General features: G+C 37.6%; 1 protein-coding gene across 2 annotated transcripts in view; it reads right to left on the reverse strand.

Annotated features, from left to right (window-relative positions):
• Positions 1 to 1,319: 1,319 nt before the first annotated feature.
• HAAO (3-hydroxyanthranilate 3,4-dioxygenase) overlaps positions 1,320 to 22,063 on the reverse strand; it is a 34,654-nt gene continuing 13,910 nt past the window's right edge. The window contains exons 4-10 of one of the 2 annotated variants that reach the window (XM_010576463.1): positions 20,802 to 20,908; positions 17,813 to 17,902; positions 17,059 to 17,102; positions 5,317 to 5,462; positions 4,096 to 4,164; positions 2,841 to 2,927; positions 1,320 to 1,440 (exon numbers count right to left, since the gene is read on the reverse strand). In XM_010576463.1, the coding sequence (XP_010574765.1) occupies positions 2,841 to 2,927; positions 4,096 to 4,164; positions 5,317 to 5,462; positions 17,059 to 17,102; positions 17,813 to 17,902; positions 20,802 to 20,908 (543 nt within the window). In that variant the 3' untranslated portion in view covers positions 1,320 to 1,440. The remainder of the gene's footprint in view (positions 1,441 to 2,840; positions 2,928 to 4,095; positions 4,165 to 5,316; positions 5,463 to 17,058; positions 17,103 to 17,812; positions 17,903 to 20,801; positions 20,909 to 22,063) is intronic. The other variant, XM_010576462.1, reaches the window with a different exon arrangement.

Here is a 22,063-nt window from a genome sequence, read left to right on the forward strand (position 1 = left end):
CGTTCCCTGTTATAAGGAGGATGTAGCAAAGTTCTGCTCTATGCTTTACTAGAAAAGCCAGTGAACTTGTATTTAAGTTATAGATTAAAGGTAAGCCACCTGAGTCTTTCTCATCAGAAGAATGAACACTTGAATAAAACACATATGACATCTCAGTTTAATGAGCTTTGTAGGTGATAGATATTGTAAAGAAATATTTTCTGAACTTAATTAGAATTACAAAAAAAAAAATCAACAAATGGTAACTTTTTGCTTTTTCAAATGTGTAATTGATAATACCTGCAGACATTTAAGCAACCTATTTTCTGATGTTAATTATGTGTAGGACAATTAAAAAAAACCCAAACCAAACAAAACCCCCTCTGGAGAGTTCTTGGAATAAAAGCAGTGAAAGATAATTTGACACTTGTTATTTCTGCAAGAAACCTCATTGTTCAAAAAGAAGCAGCTCTTAGTAGAAACTAATTATAATAATTTTTCTGCTCCCTTGTTCCACAACACACTTCTTAGGCTACTTTGACTTGAGATTTCTGCTGCACAGGAACACCCATGACCTCGATGCTCCTGTGTTCAGTCATATTGCAGTGCTGTGTTGTTGATAGTATATTGTATAGACAGCATTCAGCATGGTATGTGTGGCATGTTACTGATAACTGTGATTGATACTGCTTTGCTGGATTTGGTAAACTGATAGTAAGTTACCTGAAGCAAGTACAGTGGTGATCTAAGTAATGCTTGATGCTGTTGCGGGTGCTGCTTCCCCCTTTACTAATGCACCTTCCTCTCTTTCACAAAGCACTGAGATCCTCAAGGAGTGCAGCAGATTGTTTTGTTTTTTAAAGGGCCTTTTAGCCAAATATCTCAACACCTGTGAGCTACTGCCAGTTAAAGCTCCTCTACTGTGGGCTGGGTAACTAACATTATACCCAATTTATTACAAATGACAAAACTGAAACAAAAAAAATGAAGACTCTTACCTCAGTAGGCATGACAGTTTCTGTCCTATCTCCTTTTCTACATGTTGTGGCAGAGACTTGCCTTTAAAAAGCCTTTAACTTACTCTAGGTAGTATCATATATATTATTATATAAGTAATCCTGCTACTTGGATCTGTTTTCATTTCCTTTCAGATAAGAATGATTGTTCTGTTTGTTTTTTAAAAAAATTATTGATTGTAGATTTTGCTGAAACTAACTACTTGGGGGGAAAAGTTTTAACTGTGCACAGCACTTGACTCCACAATGATTACACTGAATTAAGTGTTAGACTATTCATATTTCCAGGCATTCTCACTAAAAGATCATTTAGATAAGAGAAGTAGGTTAAAACTTAGTTATCATCAAAGTCAACTGGCACAGGAGCTAGGTATAAGGCTGCTTGCGTTTTGGATCCTGAGCAATGCAGAGAGCAACACATTCTTCTGTTCTCTTCCAGCAGTGCCTGGAAAAATAGAAAGAGAGATGACCAAATGTGTATGGGGGGGAACCACACACTCAAATCAACAACTAAAACATTGATGCTACTGAAAAGTAGGGGAAAACATACAGGTTCTGTCATGATTACACTTGTTCTCTCTCCATATTGGTATATCTTGTGATGGCGAAGAGTAATTCCTGAAATATCACTAATACAAGCCAAACATCATGAAATGGTGAGGAAGCATGTATATCTACTTATGGATCAACCAAGGGGGAAGGCATCTGTTCTGATCTCAGTGACATGAGGACTGGAACAGAATCACCTCAGTACACATATTAATTTAACAAAATTAGTATCTATTAATTTAATAGTATTTTTCTTGTGGTCATCACTTTTATTAGCTGTTTCTTTCCCAGTTGCAGAGATGGCCAGAGATCAATCAGTGTGCAACAGTGATGCATACAATAAAAGGTGCCTGCTGTACAGATCTGATAAATGACAATGCAATATGAACTGTGCTGGCAGATCTCTGCACATGCATCATGCTGTGATCTTGAAAACACATGCTCATTGATTGGACTGCAGGACTGGGAATTGATTTAAGATTAAGTGATTTCATAGAAGTGGTGGAAGTAATGGTGAAGGGAGGAGGTGGCTATGTGTTGGAATCACAGGTGTAGAGAACTGTTCTGTGCACAGCTGGATGGTTTCAGCTCTTTCAGCAAATGTTTTCAGTGCTGTACAAAATGTGCAAATGTCAGCACTACTACTTATTAGACTTTTCCTGTAGGAAAGAAGGCCTTTTTTATCATCTGCCTATAATCTGCTGCATTGCATTACCAGTGAGTATACATCATCCTTCATCTTCTTCACAGTGGGCATTTTATCAGCTTATGCCACTCTTCACAAGAGTTGGCAAGTACTTTCCCTTTCTGTTCTCTCTGGAAACTATTTTCACTGTTTTTTTTCCTTTACATATATCATGTGTGTCATGACTATGAAACAGCCATATGCATCCTACTTCAGAAAGAGAGCTGTGTTCTTAGTCTGAACCCCAAATCTTGCTGCGTTGATCTTTATTAAGCCTGGACTGAGGCTTAGAGGATCTGCTGTGACTGCCCATTGGTGTATTCATGCCTTCTACCTTTATGCATGGTCTCTTGCACGCTGCTTTTTCTTGATAGTGCTTATCTTTTTTATTTTCCCCAGCTTTAATCATAAGAGGTGAACTGGAATGAATGGATTTGTTGCTTCCTCCTGAAGACACTTCTGCCCTCAGGAATAATGGGGGCTATTGCAAATCCTGCATTCATAGATGCTGTGTTTCTGCACCAGCTGATGTCCAGCCTGGGGTGAGCCAAATACACAGAATTTATGTTGGAAGCTGGGAAATCATGCATTGAACCACTGTTCATGTCTACTCACGTAGACTGGGCCTGGACAAGCAGGCTGTCACCAGCGGATAGAGTCAGGGTTTTACCATCCACGGTAACAGTCGATGTGCCCTCCTAAAGGAAAGAACAGATAACCAGCTTTGAGTTTTCCATGTCCTGTCAACTAGCAGAAAAAATGCTGCAAGTAAGTATGGAAATCTTTCCCACTGAAAGAGCACTTCAAACCTGCTCTGTTTCATGAAGCCTAGCTAAATATTCAGCTGGTCTTCCCTGTCCAACACTATTAGCATCCCCAAAACCATGCTTCATGGTTCATTGTTCCCCACTGCCTGACTCTTGGGGGGTACACTGCTACAAATCTAACCTAGCAGCCTGCATTGGTACAGCTCTGGAAATTACAGAGATAATGTCCTGGAATACTTCAACCTCCTTTGCTACTTTTCTGATTCTTAATATCTTTTTAAGTCTTGAAAAGCAGTTCACAAGTCAGCAGGGAGCTAACAGAAATTGCTAATAGGAGTCCATCCACACTGGAATGGACTCATCATTATCTTGTCAAGCAGAGGACCCAGGTTCTTGCCAGCAACAAGGTCTTGATTGCATAGGCTGTTGTAAGCTGCAGTGTAAACAAATGTCTTTTAGGAATATTATGTCTTTAATTAGTATTTGACAGTCCCAGTGAATTTCAACAGAACAGGAACTGATAGAAGTATCTGCCTCCCAAGCTAGCCTGACTTGTGTAAACGAAAACTCGCTTTTCTCTGTTTTTCCCTTGGGCTGCAAATGTTTCCTAGAATTCAGTTGAATGAAGGACATCTGGATCACTTACCACTGTGCTTTAGTATAAACAAGTTCTCAGTTACATTTTTTTTATTAGCTTATTCTACCTGATTCTAGTTTGACTTCAGTATGAGGACAAATGCTTCAAGGCAGAAGTAATAGGTAATGCTTTTTTTTATCACTTGGAGGCATTCTAATATATTTACAGTATATACCCCAGGCACAGTATATTAAAATCCCCACTGAGACCTTATGGAGGATGCCAGTATCTCTGTCCTCAACATACAAGATGAGGAAAAAGAGAGACTATTTTTATGGTGACAGTAGTTTACAGTTATTTTTCATTGTAGTTTAAAGCTGAAGGGTGGTGCGTTTTGATGATCTTTTCTGTGAGAAGGAAGGTAATCATTTTAACTTCTGTTGCTGAAGGCTTTACTACTGTTCAGTCTCCTCTGAACTGAAATATGAACTCATCGGTTAACAAGTGTGAATTATCACGTACCAGCTGCCAAATCCAGATATCTGAATTCTTTTTACTTTTCTCAGTTGTTCCTGGTCCGTAAGCTATAACCTTTAAAAAAAACCCAAACAAACAAAAAAACCAGGGAAGAAAAGTAATGGATTCATCCCAGTGATGAAAGTGTACATATTCATCTTTCTACAGCATTTAAAAATTCTATTTTTACAGAAAAATGTTCATAGAAGATGATGTTATTTTTACAGACATTAAAATTCACATTATGTTTGGTATTCTCATATTGATTCCTACTGATAAAAAGGGAACTGATCACACCTGCCACTCCTTATGCTCCTCTGCATCCTCACTTATCTATTCCTTCTGCCTCCTCCCACTCTCAGCTTTGCATCTATATCCTTCCTGCGTCTGTTCTTGGAACAGGCACTTCCTCCTCATGAACTCTGGGCCCCGCCAAGAGCCTGTTGAATTATAAAGGTTCTTCCATTAACGTTAAAAAAAGCTGCAGACTGGACCTTATTTTTCTCCTCATCTGCCCTTTTTGTGTTCTTCCTGACAGTCCCATGCTCTCTGTCACTCTGTTGTCAAATGTATTCGATTCTTCAGAGTGTGACTCCAAGTAGCCCAGGGAAAGAATATGTTTTGTAAACTATCGTGCATACAGCACAGATATCAAATGGTGACAGCTTCATTTACACCCAAACTAGACTGTGTTTGACTAAACTGAGAAGTGAAATGCTTTAGCACAGCCCAGGCTCTCTAGTGCTGTCCAGTTTTCCTTGTTTCCACTTTATGTAGATTGAGGGGGAGGAAAAAAAACGTGTATTTACACACCCAGATTAGACTTGGCACCAAGAATGCTGTTCAAACATATAGGGAAGCCAAACACACTTGTGAGTAGTCACGCTGGTGTTTCTGCTCTGGGAAATATGGGGAGGTGGGGGGTGGTGTGAGAGAGCTGGTTTAATCCCAAAGGAAATGAATGGAAATAAGGTTCAGGTTGATTCCGTGAATGGAAGTATCTGAGCTAGGAAGCCCCTGCCCTAAGCTACTCAAATCAATGGACGAAGACAGGCACTTCCAAAGGGCAGGGCAGGCTAAGGCTGAGTTGTTCAGTAGGGGTGCAGAACTTTCTCTGCTGACTACCTAATTTTCCCAGGCCTGGATTCACTCAGTCTGAACAGTAGGCAGCTATTATCTGTACCTTTAAAAATATCCCTCTCTTTCAGAGAAATTAGACATCCCTACCTCTGTTTCAAAGTTATCTCCAAACATACTCAAGGATTTCTTCTGTCTTATTTCACCACGATGATCATTTAACCAGCTTTGGAAGGTAAATGGCTCCATAACAGAAGTGGAATTCAGTGGGAAAGGTGTTTCTTTCAGGAGTTCATCTGTAAGCAAGGCAGAGGGCTATCAGTGATGCTTGCTTCCCTTGATCTTTGCAAACATTTTACTGTTGTTTACAGCTTGAAGGGTTCAATTTGCAGATATTATCTAGTCAAAAGTCTGTTGTAACAGCAAACAGTGCTATGGTCATTATCAGGACTTCTTACTTGAGGTTGTAAGATGCATGCATTATTTTTGTATCTTTGAGTTGCTTTTCTGAAGCTGTTGTCAGAACTGTTGTGCAGTCATGCCTGTTAAAAAGGCATTCAAACAGCATGCAATAGGCTACCTAGTTCTTGCTGGCATATTCTTCATTCTCTTCCAGACCAGCTTTTGCACTGGTAAAATCTGATGTGTCATCTCCGAGCCTTTGCCGAGTCACCCCTTACATATCCCCATGTAAGTGGAATTAGGCCCATAGAACTAGCTTACTGTAAGTCTTTCACATAGTTAATACTGGCTTTTATGTTTCTTCTCCCCTATGTGACCACAGTGGTGCAAACAGGTTATCACAACCCTAAACTTAATAAAATGCCTTTTTTTGTGGTGTTGCTGGAATTTAGCTGGATTTAATTTCCAGTAGTTGTCATTCATAACTGATTTGATTTAAAATAGCTGGAGGACCAAATGCGGTTTCCATGTAGCTGGTGAAATTCAAGATTGGTGCTGTGTGTTGCTGGTATATGAAATTAGCTTTAGTTATTTACCAGCTCAGTGAAGTGCAGAGACAGCGCAATCGCCTTGGTGATCCTAAGCAGTTTGTTCTGAGATGCCATGGGGGAACACCCATAGAGTAATTTCAAGTAATAATGCCAACTAGATGCAGGAAAAACTTGCTAGATGGCTGTCTCCCAAATGCATTGAGGTAATAAACTCACAGGCAAATCTTAGCCTTGGTACTAGTAATAGAGTAGGTCTTTTTAAAGTATTAGTGTATTCATTATGCAATGTTCTTCTGGGTTTTTTTCTAAAGGTGTATTTCACTGCTCTGCAGTGTTTTGAATGTATCATTTCAGTTTTTCATGGAAGGCCATTTTGTATGCAGTCTTTGAACAATATGCGAGGTCAGTGCATCCAAGGCATAGCATAGTGTACTGAATGAGCTACTGCTGTTTAACGGATCATAATAAGCACCGAGTATCTAAATCCATCTCCAGACAATCTGAATGGGATGCTAACCCTTTTATTGTAGAAACAGGTTTTGCTATTCAAATTTCTTCTCCCTTATATTAAATTAAACGGAAGTAGTCAACATGTTTCTGCAAATGATTTGTCTCAGCAATGCCTCTTTCAGGAAATACTGAAAGCAATCTGGAGAAATTTGCAGCAAGAAGGAATTTTTTGTTTGAAAGCTTTTTGCCTTCAAGCTTTTTTTTAAAAAAAAAAGCATCCTACTTTTACATTATTTAACTCAAATATTTAACAATAAAATTTTCAATTTTATTGAAAAGCAAACTCCTCCAGAGAAATTAAGAAGCACCAGAAGCAAAAAGAAAATCTTTACATTAGATTTATTCTAATCTGGGCCTGGAAACATTAACAAGATCTAGTCTGAACATTCTATATTTTATTGTTTGATAACACTAAAAAGTAGTGTTATGGTCACTGGTGACTTATTTTCCTGCTGCAATATGTCTGTTTTGGGGGGTTTTTTTCCTTAATTTTCACAGGTTCATCAAACTTGCTTTGGAGGTAATTAGGAATACTTATACACTTTGTCCTTAAATTATGGATATGCTCAGCTATAGCTGTGTTGGAAAGTTGTTTTTTGGCTAGGGCAAGATACAAAATGTAGGTCAAAATATTATGAAATATATTCACAGACAGCAGAGGAGCAGAAAGATATTTTATCAGAAGGTACTCAGTACAATTAGTATTCCAACAGATTTTTAAATATTTTGTTTCATTAATAGTAGCAATCTTTACCTTCTATAGTAATATGAAGATGATAGAGGTTTTTTTCTGTTATCAGAATAAAACAGGCCACTCCTGAATTTAGAAAAGCCTTTTGGAATACAAGGAAGTTGCCCATTGGGTAGGGCTTTCTACTAAAATGCATGTCCTAGTTGAGATAGTTCAAAAAAACCCACAGCACCCCACTAACCAACCAACCAAAAAAAAACCAAACCCCAAACCGGTATATAGCACTCAGTAAGGTGAGAGACACATACTGAAAAGTCATGGGTATCCTGCTCAGCTCAAGGGGATACATTTTCTTCACAGATTAAGAATTCCAGCATCAAGCTAACAATTATGTTCAGACTTCACGTGCTGGAGAATCGATAGCAAAAAGCTGAGTGCCTAGGGTGGGCACTGTGATGTTTTAGGCAAGCAGAACTATGAATGCTCCCCATGAGTTGCAAGGAATTTGAGGTACAGAAAAGCCAAAGTACTTGTTTGTGTTCTGACCAAGAAACAACACAAATCTAACAATGAAAAGTAGCTATGAACTTCGAAGTTTTTAGGTTAACTTCTGTCACTCCCCATAAACATAATTTTGCTAGTTTTCCTCTTTCTAGTGAGCTCTGACTCCAGCTGTCCTGATCAACAGGGACAACACAGACAGAACAGTAAACAGTGACCTATGCATACTTAGGGCCAATGTAAAGTGTAATAATACATCCTACACTTACTATGGAGCATTGGGCTTTCTTGCTTGTGATGTACAGGCGCTTTCTAACAGTTTCATTTACTTTCAAGTATAGGTGGACTTTTTTATTTAAAGTTCCTCAGGACAAGAGCTCTCTTTTGACACTTGTTTTGTCAGTGGGCCCTGATCTTTGATGGGGTTTTAGCTTATTACTAATTTTGATGTTAATGACACTTGCCCAGTGATAGCATAACAGCCTTTGAAAACTGAGTCTGCATGAAATGAGCCTTTAGTGTGATCCAGTATGATGACTTGGTTACCTGTTACTGCAGAACAAATAAGAGAGCACTGTGATGATGAAGTACGTGACATATGTCTGTGTATTATTAATAGCCTATTTGACCGAGTGCTCATTTAATCCTGATACTTAGCCCCTGCCTGATGCTGAAAGCTGCAGGTGCCCTAGCACTTGTGAACTTGAGCTAACGAGCTACAATGAGGAGGATCCAGTATTCTGTGATCCCACACATACCAGAGTTGAAGCCTGGTGCTTCCAAAGGACCTGATTGTTTCTTATCGGACTAATGGCTTATGTTTAGATAATGTTGCATATATTTCTGCTTAGCCTGTACATTAGCTTTCAACAATATCTCAGCAAATGTGAGTTGGTGTGTTTCCAGAGTTCTTATGTTCTAGTAATACTGTGAGACAGCGAGATAACATGTTTAATCATGGTAAAGGTAAAAATATGCCAGCAAAATGCAAGAAGATGGCAATTCTAAGCTACTCAGCTAGAAGTCTTGTGTATGTATCTCCAAGTAATACATCACTAAGTGGAACATCAAATCTAATATTTTCTTACATGTTCAGGAGATCCATTTAAATAGTTCAATAGTGAAGTCCATTTTTGTAGATCATTATTATTAAATATTCATATCATAGCAGTGTGTTCTTTATGGGTTTTATAGCTCTTTTCAGCTTTAAATTAGAATGTGATGATACCATGTTAAGCTGAAAAATACATCACACTTACCGAATGAGTTTGTAAATATTTAAAAAAGGAAATTACAGGTTTTAGAGGAAGTTGATTTCAGTTAAACAATAGAGACTGTACTGAGACTGAAAATACGAAGCTGTGCAAAAATGGGGAGAACAGCTTACAAGAAAACAGCCAGCGAATGTACAGGTAGTTACAGACTCAACAGAGGCCACCTAAAGAAGAGTTTAAACTTTCTGGGAGTACTGTACTTCTGATAGCAATAAAGAGGACAGGTAAAAAGAGGACTGCCACTGGCCTACCAGCTCTATGTGGGTGTATTTGCTTGCCCCAAACTTGCATGTTACATGCAAGCGCCCCCTTCTCTACCACAGTGACATGCCTAAGCTGTCTTGCCAAGAAATCAGACCATCTCATTCTTCCGGAGTGTCTCTTGAGCCCTACTATCCCCAAGCTGTTCCCTTAGCTGTCGTGCAAACCTTGTTTCTTTGAGATTTGTTGCAAAGGAGAAGAGCAATAAAGCACATGAAATACAATATATTGAAATAGTGTCAACTATCAAACTGATTACATGTTGGCTTTATGAAAAACTATATTTGTCAGTGACATGCCATCCTTCACTTCTAGGCAGCACATTCTAGATGGAAAAAATCTTCAAATCTTTAAATCACCTTATATGTTCTTACTAATTATGAAAGCCCCTCCATGCTAAGTCACTGTGCTGCCTCAGAAACAGTCTGTCCCTGCATGCTGTGGCCCCATCTCCACGCAAGGATGTGAGGAAGTACCTTACAAATGGTGTCGCCCTCTGTAAAAGAAGACATCCTTATTCAAAGTGGAGCAGTTAGATCCTCTTTGTTTTGTTGTCTTTTAACTGAGCATAAAATGGTCCAGACTAGGCATAAGGAGCTCACAAATTATTTTAGAATTGTTTATTCATTTTTTATGTCCACTTCCTAATCATCCCTTCCATCTCTTTAAAGAATACTATCATAATGAATATTTCTGATGTGACAGTTTTGCAGTATTTCATGTTTAATTGCCAGTGCCAGCAATAATATATACCCTGGGATGTTTTTCCCATACGTTCCTACCTAATTCCTATGAAAAGTCTGCATTATTCTCTATGTTAACAGAAATGTCAATGAGACTAGTAGGAGTTTAATACCTCTGCAAATAAAACCTGTGGACTGAGGGATGTAACTTCAGGCATCTGGGTTTGAAAAAACAAGTATGTAGCTCATTCCATATAAAAATCCAGAGTGAAAGTGCTGATGGTGACTGATTACTTTGGGGGTAGTTGGTTCATTTCACTGTTGTTGAGTATAGATGCAGAAACATTTAGCTGAAAATACAGCACTCACTTGGTGTAATCATACATTTCCCTGTGTAACTGTATTTGGCTTTGTAGCATGCCCTGAGAATTGTCATGAGTGCTAATTTATGACTTGTCCCTGTAATTATTTCTAGGCACATTTTTCTTTGTGTCATTAAATCTATGCTGGAACCTAAACAATTTTTTTTTTCCTAATTGAAACAAAGAAGTTTGATGAGGAAAGCTTTGAAAAATATTTTTGTAATAAAGAAATATAGCCTCTTCGAAAGGAGGTATCACCAGCCAGAAGGAAGGGAATAAATTAGAACAACGAAATTGCAAGATTTAGGCCGTAATTCTGTTTAAAGGCTGCTCCTGATATAGCTAGGTCATTGTAATTAAGAATGATAAATTGTATTGAGAAATACTGACTACTGTTCCAATCCTGAAATCAGGAATCTTAATTTTTGTTTCTGAATCTGCCTTTTATATGACTGTATGCACTTCATTAATCATCTTTGTGTATAACTTCTGATTCCATAGAAGAAGAATAGGATATTTCATTATAACAAGTGTTGAGACCTCACTACATTTGTGAGACGAGGATTTGTACAGCATGTGTAAGCTATTACTATTAAATAGCCTTAGAAACACTAGTGAAAATGTCAGACTGACTCCATTAGTAAGTTTCCTGTTTCAGATGTTGCTGTCTGGGGAGCATTTAAGAGTGTAAGAAAGAAAGAAGCTACCTTATTAGAGAAGACATACCTGCTGTGAAACTGTTCTGAGCTTTAGAGCTCTTAAAAATATTAGATTTTTTTTTCAATAAAGTCTGAACAGAAAGGAAAACAACTTTATAGGGCATTTCTTCCAATTTCCCTGGTAGGTTTATTACATACGTTATGTAGTAAAGGTCAGTAGTGGCTTGGTTCCCATGGTTAAGCATTAGGACAGCTCCTGGAGATTATGGTTTATGTTCTGCCTCTCTTTGAGGAGACTCAGCTGAAAATATTGTGGGAGAAGCAGACTTTTTCCTGGAGACTTTTTTTTGTTTTGTGTTTGGTGACTGTTGTCATTAGCAGGTCTGGGCTCTGGGAGCCTAATGAACTTCTCGGAGCATTCCTGGCTCCAGAGAACATGCAGCCTGCAGTCCTGGGTTTTGGATGATATGTTGTATTTTTGGATTAAAAAGTTTAGAATAAGTTTTCATATGGCAAATTATAGAAGCCTTACTCCAGGCATTGTAATTCTACTTTATTTGTGTATTAAATGTTGCTGACTTCAGTTGGTTCATCTGAGCTCTTAACCTCCATTACTAGTTATATGCTCACTGGGGACCCATGTGGTGTGGAAAGTTCTTAAATATGATGGAAGGGGAAATGGATGAAGCCAGTGAGAGGTTGCATGGTTATACAGGATTGGAGGTGTATATTAGATGATTCTATTCCCTTCTTCCACCTATGTACCCTTTGCAGTTCAGGTGGGCTTCAGGAGAGATATGAACATGACTTGGAAGTTACTTAAAGGGTTTAGGTATGATGGGATAAAGATGAACAGTGTATTTAGGAAGGCATCTTTGCCAGAATAGAGACAAGGAGGTTGACACAGAACAGGAGTAGATTCAAGTGTTCATAAAAGTTATAGGTAGTGTCTCAGAGCATTGTATGATTATGGTAGGTCTCGACAGTTAAAAATGATTGACTCTGTATCAGTTTGAATACTGTTCTGTCCTGGAGACCTCCTGGTGGCTCTCTGCAAAATAAATTCCCTAGAGGGACACTCCTTAATATCTGAATGCTCATATGTTGTTTTTTTTAATACAAGTACTCAAAGCAGAAGGAAGTAACACATTATAGAAGAGAAGGAGCAATCTATCTAGATATGTTGGAAGTCCTTAAAAGATGAGAGAAAAGAGAATCAAATTCTTAGTTTTCTAAACAGTTTCATAGCAAATAAAACTTATTTCCAAAATCATCATTCTTATTTTAAAAAAACTACAATAATAGTATCTTTAGAATTATTTCAATATACCTACAACAGAAAGGCACAAATATTTATACAGTTCTTTTAAGTTCAGAAGAATGGCCCTATATTTGCTCTAGTGTAAATGAAGACAGAATTTCTTCCTCATTTTTATTTTTGAGGTAGATTTAATTAATATTGCCCACTAGCCAGTTATCTTTATTCTTTAGCTTTTTCTTAGTTTAAGTTATTAACACTCTTCTCTTTCGATCTGCTTGTTTTTATACACCACTGAAACAACACTGAACAGCAAATACTGTCTACAGAAGTTGCACTGGATTAGCTACAGAGGATGACAGTACAGAAGCTGATTTTTATAGTGCTGAGCTCACACTTAGAACTTGTTTAATAGCACTACTGAAACCAGAAAATGTTTGTTTGTAGACCATGCCCTAGGCTGTATGGTATTCCTACTCCAACTGACTGAAGAAAGGACCCAGTTTTTCATACTCGTTCAGATCCTTAAGTTTTGTCTGCTCTGAACCACAAGCATAGAACTGTGCTGTATTCTAACAATACTAACCAGATTTTAAGTCCAGACTGTAAATTATCCTACATACACCTAGAATTGATTAAACTTTTGCTAGTGAAGTCAGTACAGGTCTGGTTTTTGTATTATATATCTGTATGTCCACTGATAACAAAGCTTTTATGGGAATTAAGATTTCATTGATAATTAGAAGTTGATTAATTAATATGGATAAACAAAACCCTGATATTCTACCTACACCATTGACGTTATTAAAGATAATTTTTAAACAAGCCTAAATTAGGAAAAGTCTTTTCTTGCACTTTTTGCCATCAAATTTCACATAAAAGAAGCCTGGACTATTTCAGTGAGCATGGCAGGATAAACTTTTGAACTTCTGGATACTTTTGCGAACAATATTCAGCCATCACTGTTTATTAGAACTGGGGTTTGCCTGTCTGAACTGTCCCTTGTCCTCTTGACTATAAAATTGGGATGAAATAGAAACCCTGAGAATCTTACTTCCAGTTTGATTCAACTGAAAGTAGGAAGAGTTGTTTTGATAACTGTGATTCCTCCTCTCAAAAATTGTGTAAAGTAAACAAAACCAACCTATCTTGAGTGTTCTTGGTATGTTTAGACTATATCTTAAATATATTCACCCTTATTAATAAAAGGAGGGGAGCGTTTTCTCAGACTTTATTTCTACACATGGTAACAAAAGAGGCTAGTAATTCAGTACAAAACAGGGAAGATGCCTGAAGTAAGGATTGCATGCAATACCTGTTTCTGATTGTATTTCACCTGATGGTACTTGAGACCCTCTTCTAAAATGTATCTTTTTTTAATAGCTACTGCTGTCTTTTCATATATTCTGAGTAACCCTGCTTTCAGAGGGACTTGCCCTGATGTTGGCTGAGCCAGAAACCATAAATAAATCAAGAAAAAATCTGGACTTGGGTATCTTTTTTTTTGTATGGTTTTTTTTTTAAAGCAATTGGAGCTTGATTGATTCCATTTATAGCTTTCCTTTATGAGTGAGCTGCAATCAAGGGTTTCTTTCAAGATGTTTTTCTTCAATTTTATTCCATTTCTCTCTGAAAAGGTTCAGGTTTATGTAGAGGTGAACCTGAAGCTGAGTGCTCCAGCTAGCACTTTTAAACTGAGGAGATTCTGGATTTCAGAAGAGCAACTGAAAGAAGAGGCTGAAAACCAGCCCTCTGCATAGGCCAGCTCAAATCTTGTTAAAATATGTCTTGAGAGAGAAACTGGTGGTAGCTTGTTATGTGTTACAAGTGTCATGCTGGTTGTTGAATTCTACTTTAAAAAATTCTGCTGAGGGAATAATTTCAAAGCATTATTTCTCTATCAGTTGGGTATGCCTGCAGAAGGAACATATTACCAGCTTACTCATATCTCAATCAAACTTTGATTATTTTTTTTTAAATTTTTTTTTTTTAACACAGGCCTCACTGACAGTTACAGGAGCTGCTAGCTAAAAATTCTGTAACTAAAAATCTGGGGTATTTTCCTCATGTGTAAGACATCACTGAGACTTTGAGCTTCTTATTGTCCATGAGAACTGAAAATTGGAAAAAATGGAGCTGTTTCCCAGGCTGAAAGCCTGCCATGTAACTTTGTTGACTGCTTTTTGCTTATGGCAAGAGTTAAGCCAAGAGCATTTCAAATATTTGTTGTCCTGACTTAGTGGCTAATCCAAGAGGAGAATCCATTCAGTGAGAAAACATGTATTGAGCTCTGAGCAAAATAACTACATTTACTTGCCTTTTTTTTTGTGTGTGTTGAAAAAACTTTTTTCAGCTTTAATGGAAGTATCTCATGCCTTTTGGCCTTTTTACAGATTTTGAATAAATTACAAAGAAAGACCTTCTGTACTGGATTTATCAATAAATTTCTCAGAGTTCCGTGTTTTAAAAAAAAGTGTCAGGATGTATCATAGCTTCTGATTGATTGTCAGGTTTGTTCTTTAGCTCTAATCTTCTGCAAAAATATTAAAAATATAAATCTTTAATGTTCTTTTTTTCTGCACTGATATAATTAATTTGTTACTGATGTATAAGCTCTTAGCTCAGACTGGTGAGGGATGCTTATTGGAAATCACTGTATTGAACAAGGATAGTATGTGTGAGATTTTTTTTATTACAGCAGCATCTAGAGGCTTCATCTGAAATTATATTTTCTCTGTTAGACACTATAAACACACAGTGAGAGACAATACCTGCTCTACCTACACCCCACCCTCCCCCACCTGCAAAAAACCCCCCAAATAACAAAAAAACCCCCATCAACACCCAAACATGTCACACCGGTGATGTACTCCAATTAAAATAAGCACAAATTAAAATAAATACATTTTGATGGTGTGTCAGAGAGCCAATGCCAAAAGCTGGTTCAGCTGCAAAGTCTTTCAGGCAGGGTTTCTGGCTGGCTTACAGTTTCCTGACTGCAAGGGCTTGTAAGGTTGCAATCCCATACATAGGACTCTTCTGTGAACTTTTCATTTTGGTGACAGTGATTTTGTCAACCATTTTTAAGAAAGGTGATGCTCATGCAAAAAATATCTTTACCTGATTTTAGGATCTGAGTAAGAACTTTGTTCCATTATTGACTGACATGGCGGGCAGTGACATTTTAATGGTGAGTATCAAGCTGAGAAATAGGATAGATGTGGATATAATGTTTCACTAGAACCTTTGTCTCTATTAGAGTAATTAATAAAAATCACCTTTCTTATGACATTTGGGAATGAATATGGAGATTAAGGACAACGGGTTCTAAAAAACTCTTAGAGAGGGGAACTAAAATTTGTCTTTAACTTGTGGCAAGAGCTATGGAACTTAAGTTATGGGTATGACTGAAGGATGACATTCAAGTTTGTCATGTAGTTGTAAAAGTAACGTAGCTGGGTATTACGGCTGTGCATGTGTGCACATGCAGTGCACCTGAGCCATAAATTTCCTGGTTGGTGCTGGATGTCCCCCAGTCAGTCATCTGCATAAATGAGACAACAGACTGATTTGAAACAACAAACCTAGTTGAGCAATGGGATTGACTGAACTGCTGGCCTTCATAACAGCATTTGGCTAACTCGTGCAGGAACTCTCCAGGTGGCAATCTCAGGCTGTCCTGGAGATCCCACAGGAAGCTCCTGCTGTGCTTATGCTGATTTGTATGTTTCCATGTGTCAATTAAGAACTTGGCAATCTCATGGAGACTCTCCTGAAGTTCCTGCAGCAGAACTGACCAGGTTGCACCCAACTAAAACACTTGCAAATAGTCTGTAGAAACTGTTCCTGCAGATGCAGAAATGGTCACATAGTGTAGTCTTTTGGACCTAGTTAAGACAGGTGGGTGGTATTTTGCACATAGTTTACATTAATAGCAATGGATCATGCACATCCTGGATGATCATGTAGAGCTGTAGGCCAACAGGATTGTAAGATTTCAGCAAACCAAGTTTCCCGCTGAAGGTGCTGTTGCAAGTATCCTTGCAATAGAGACGTCAGTTGCCTTACAGAAAGCAACCATCATGTTTGAGAGATCTGATTCCTAAAGATATTAATAAATTAGTTTTAACAGTCACTCCCCCTATGTTCTATGTCTCTGCCCAGCAGACTCAAGAGTCAAGTTACAACTGGAGTATCTGCTCAAGTGTGGAAGTTGCAGTCGCTATCCACAAACAGAGGCAAAATAAAAAATAGGGCAAGACAGCATGGAAATAAAATGTTAAATGGATCAGACCCTACATGAACTAAAACTATCTGTCTTTCTCTAGGTGTCCTTTTTTTCCCCAAGAGTAGATCGCAGTGTATAGTTATAGGTAAAAGAGTACAAGCAGGTATAGAGTGTATATTCAACTCACAGAAATCTCATTCTGCACAGTCAGAAATGAAATTTTGTTAGTATAAGACTTGAATGGCATGCAAGGATAGAGACATTGAGATTTCACACTGTACAGTTACCTGATAGGTCATTACGATGGCATCACATGAACAGCCAAGATGCTGTGGGTAATCATGTATATGGATTTTATTTGTGGTTGGGGTAATGAAAAGAATTACTTTCCAAAGTAACTTTAATTTACATAATCAGAAAGAAAAACAGAAACTTAGTCATTTTGTGGAGAGAATCATTGCTATTCAATCAGGTACAGTAATTGTTCTAATTCTGAAATTAATTTGCATTACCTGGGTTTGGTTTTCCAGTTTGATATTGTCTTGAATTGAAAAACCTGGAATAATAAACATTTAAATGCTAGTAAAAAGTCATGTTCATCTTCTGTAGGTTAACAAAGACTAAGCAGTAATACCAGCCATTATGCTTTGTGCTGAGAATGGATGTGCCAGATCCTTAGCTACTATCACATGTATCAGCAGGGCTATACCTATTTTATTGACAGAGGGTTTGTCCGAAAGTCCTCCAAAATTCGTGTCACTAAACAATTTCCTTGTTCAACTTTAGCAACTGTTTAACAAATTGATTAGTTAATTGATGACATTCACACATTTCCTAGAAAGCAGCCCTCTACCAAATTTGCTACAGTACTGATTATTCGTGAATAATATTGATTAAAAGTACTTAGATTAAGGCAAGAGTGAAAGAAGCCTTAAGGCAAGCGTTTTACCTAGTTAACCTACCATCAATTCTGTGTTAATTTTTCATTCAATTCTTTTTGCACTTTGCAGCAGGGTGCTTTTACTTGTTCAAAAACTATGTTCCAGATAGATGTGAGGAACACTTGATTTTAATAGTTTTTTAATCTGATTTAATGGGTTTGGGGTGTACAAGATATGATTAAAAATTTGTAGAGCAGCAATTAACTTTTTAACAAGTCTATGTAAAATGCAGCATAAATAGAAAATTAACTATGTAAATCACAGACTGATGATCTATTAGATCATTTTAACCATTCTTTTAAAATTTACGCAGAAAAAAGCTTACTGTTGAATTATTGGTGTAAGTTGAGTGCCGAGATCTTCACAGTGGAACCATTTTTCAAAGAGAACATTAGTTGATTCTCCAACATAGTATCTGACAAAGTAAAAACATTAGTCAATCCTTTTATTAACTAAGTGATCATGCAGTTTCAGTCTTTTCAAGAAAATAGCTACTTGATGTTGTGTAAGAGCATGTTATTCTCAAGCCTGGTGTACTTTATTCTGAAGAATGGTTATTTAGGGAAGCTTTCTGTCTCCCTGGTTAGCTGACATGGTGGGTGGGGTGCTGAAACTTCTATGGAGGGCCTTGTAGTTCTGCTGATCAACCACAGATAAGTCACCAAATTCCTTCAGCAAACTTTCCAGATTTAATCCTGGAAATGATTGGTGACACAGTCCCTTGGGACCAATTACTCTCACTTTGGATGTAGTTACTGAAAAAAATAATTGGCCCCAAATACCATTTCCAGTAACTGCTTCCATGCAGCTATGAGATAAATGCTCATATTTAAGAGACTCAGCTTGCTTATTGCCCATGCATGGACTGTTAAGAAAACAAGGTAGCTTATGGACTTGTTTGCAAAAAATAGATGGTTGTCAGCTACATAAACTTGGTAAATGTTGTTTAGGTCACCCCTCTGAAGAGGAACTTAGTGCTTCATTTGCATTATTTTATGTCTTAACAAATAAATATTGTGCTGAGATCAACAGGTCAAGGTTGCTGTAATCTATGGAATGGCAAATATAGAATTTACCTACAGGTTTAAAAAAGACTGCATAGACTGGCAAGGGAGTGATGCTTAAGTACGGTCACTCAGATTGCAACTGCTTGTAAACAGGTTCTATATGTCCTTTGGGTTAAAGCCACTGGAATGTGTGTTTGAAGAGGGAAACAAGGCTTATGTAATTATACTGTGCATATTTGTATATTCATGTCTGTCTTATGTATCTATATATATATTGTCCAGAAACTTTCTAAGAGCATCGTGGCTCCTCAAGTTTTGCAAAAACAGGGTACTCAGAAGAGAGTAATATTATTAATGCCTCCAATATGGAAAAAGCTGTGCTTTGAGCACAAATATTGAACACAGAGAATCTACAGAGAAGAGAGATGTTACAAATGTCTCAGTTGGGAAAAGGCTTTGCACCTGGGAAGGACTCTGCACCTTATTAGGTGTTAAAGAATCCAACCACACAACTAACATCTAATACAGAAACTAGTTGTTTCTGTACTTCTTTGCCATAGGATTAAGATTAGCTAGTGCATTTTTCTTATAGTACAAAGCATGTAATCATTACTTAGGCTGAAACACTGGGGCAGGCTACTTATTCTTCACTTGTACAATAATTGGCATGCTGGGGGCTCTGATTTATGACTGAGGCTTGTAGGCATGATAAATAATGGAACAGTAACGTAATATTAGACCTTGAGTCAGCATACTTCAAAGGTTATTATGACTTCCTCTTGTAGAGTCTTTGCTGCAGGTGGCTGGGAGTGAAAAAAAGTTTGAGAAGATTAGAGGTTCTGGTTATAAATCCCCATCTCTCCCAGGAGCAAACAGAGAGACAATGTAGGTTCAAAAGTATGACTTGATTGTTTACTTCCAAAACTTCAGGTGTCTGTTCATCATGCCAATGTGAAAACAAGGGCACTAAAAACCTCCGAGTGATTTATTTTCAGGCACCTGATATTTTCAATTAAGAATGTGCTTTGTTAATCCAATTATTTTTTCCACCTGCAAACCATATGGTAGCTTTTAGTTTAATTTCTCCACAAGAGCATGACTATAATGGAGTGCAAATCTCTAGATCTACCTGGGATCCCTAAAAAGGCATTCAGCATCTAACTGATACCATTCACAGACCTCATGTACAAGGTAGGTTATTTTACTTAGTTACCTAAAGCTATTTATGTTCCTTTATTACAAATAAGCATAGTTATCTGAATCACTGGCCAATTGTTTCTAGCTCAAGATATCTTTTTAATAATGTAAGTGCTCATAATCCACAGACCTGCAATGAAAGGAAAAAAAGGGACAAGTGCATAGATGAACAATGTTTTAAGTGAACTGAATTTGTCTTTAGCTTGGAATCCAATCAGGTGTGGGTTTTTTTAATGGTCCCTTTCTTAGTTTCTTATTTCTTTCTTTAGCCTTTTTTGTTTGAATGAAAAAGCATATCTTTCTAGCTCCACATATTTGTAATCTTCCTGCTGTGGTACCGCCCATACAACAAAACTGTAGGCAAAAGGACAGAAACAGTACATTACAGATATTACCACAGTTTCAAATCTTTATAAATTACATGAATAGCTGTAAACTCTCTTTGGTCAGTTGTATCTGGTTAATATCAAACCAGCTTTTCTAACTTGGCTAATGTTACTGCTGTGACTTGCCTTCTTAGACTTATGAATTCTGTATGACCACAGGACAAGGCTTAGTCCTGCTCCTACTAGAATACAAAGTAAACCTCTCATTTCTTTGAAGATGTTGTTCGCATAAGGCAGTAAAAGCTAGGCAGAGGTGTGTACAATGTAGACGGGTTAGCATAAGGAAAACTGACTTTTGTTCCCAGCTTCCTGCATACGTGCCAAGAAAGCTCCTCTTCATCTTTTTTATTTCAGCGCTTACAAAGGAATTAATGTTCTGCTTGCCGGAATCGATTAAAAAAAAGTCTTTTTTGGTTTGTGTTGTTACAGAGCTCTGAGATTTTAAAACTTATGATGATAGTAGTAGGCAATACATAAGTAGATAGCTATAAACACAGCATGCATTTAAGACATTTCAACATGTTCCTTGTTTAACTAAATCAAATGCTAAATGAGATCTCTGTTTATGTATGCATAGGTAAATAGATGTGTGGATAAAATTAGTACAAAATTGCCAGGGTGAATCTGATAAATTATCAGGAAAGTAAAATACAGTATTGTATTGACATGAGAAATTAGTTTATATTACAAATCCTAACAGATTAGCCAACAGTTTATACTTCACCTGAGCCCATCAATTTCTGTCTTTAATCTTTCCCTCTCAATCACAAGACCCACAGTGTTTGCATATCTCTGAGGAGAATGAGGTATCCTAGCAGGTAGGAGGAACATCTGTTCAAAGAAATGGGAAAGCATCAGTGTCAGGAAGTCTTTGTTCTTTGTGTTGTCCTTCCTCCGCCCCCCAACCCACAAACCCCTCTGCTCCTTGCCCCACTTTTCCCCTACTCTTTGTTGATCTTGTGTTCCTCCTCTGCAGCTGCACCCACTTTGGTACCAACAGCCCAGCAGGTACTGTTTCTTGCTTTCTCAGTGAATGATGACCACTGACTGCAATCAGCACTGCTTTTATGGCAGTCAGGTGCTTTCCTCCTGGTTTGATCATCATTGCTGGACACAACTGAAATTAAAATCTAACCAGTTACTCATCTGGAATTTATAAATTTACTGCAATTTCTGAGTAGCAGAAACAGAAATAAAAAGCAAGTTTGTTGTCACCTCCAGAAAATGTCTAAACTAATCAACTACATGTATCCCTCCAACACAGTAAGCACCTGTGATTGCATGATGAGGAGTGTTATTCTCTTCAGAAATAATTAACAAATATGAGGGGCTACTTACTCATGCAAGTGACAAAGTGAATAGACAACATTAGGTTGGGAGAAGTCTATTGCTGAAGTTTGAGAATAAACCTTTTTCTAGCAGCTATCTGACTATGTAGGAAGGTGGTACAAGCCTGTACTGTTCTTCAGTGCTACAGATTTCTTAGCCAAGTTTGGGCAAGTCTGTCTACAAAACAGAGCTAATGATAGTGCCTCACCAGGTCTAGTGTCAGTCTTCCCACTAAGGATATTGTGCACTCCTTTTCATTAATGGTTCTGGTACTTGCCAAGATCTCAGCTGAATGTACTTCTCCAGTGAGAAGTGTATTACCAGACTCTCTCACTGTCTGTAGGTTTGAAAATGTAGATCTGTTTCTTCATTGAAAATGCTGTAATACTTCTAATGACATCAAGCTATTGGATCTAATATGTCTTCCATTTTAAAGGCTGGCCCCACTAGACCTAATAATACTTTCAAAGACTGAGTACAGTTCAAGCTTGTGACAATGAGTGGCAGTTGTAGCACATCTAATAACTTGTAATAACACCAAGTAAAATACTTAGTCATGCACTCATTAAGAACACTGCAATGTATGCTTTAGCAAGTCCACTACTGTAAGGAAAAACAACTGAGTGCAGCTGGATACATTTTATCCATAAATTGCTC

This window comes from Haliaeetus leucocephalus, unplaced genomic scaffold (genome assembly GCF_000737465.1).
Source record: "Haliaeetus leucocephalus isolate CR32 unplaced genomic scaffold, Haliaeetus_leucocephalus-4.0 Scaffold526, whole genome shotgun sequence".
NCBI classification, from domain to species: domain Eukaryota; kingdom Metazoa; phylum Chordata; class Aves; order Accipitriformes; family Accipitridae; genus Haliaeetus; species Haliaeetus leucocephalus.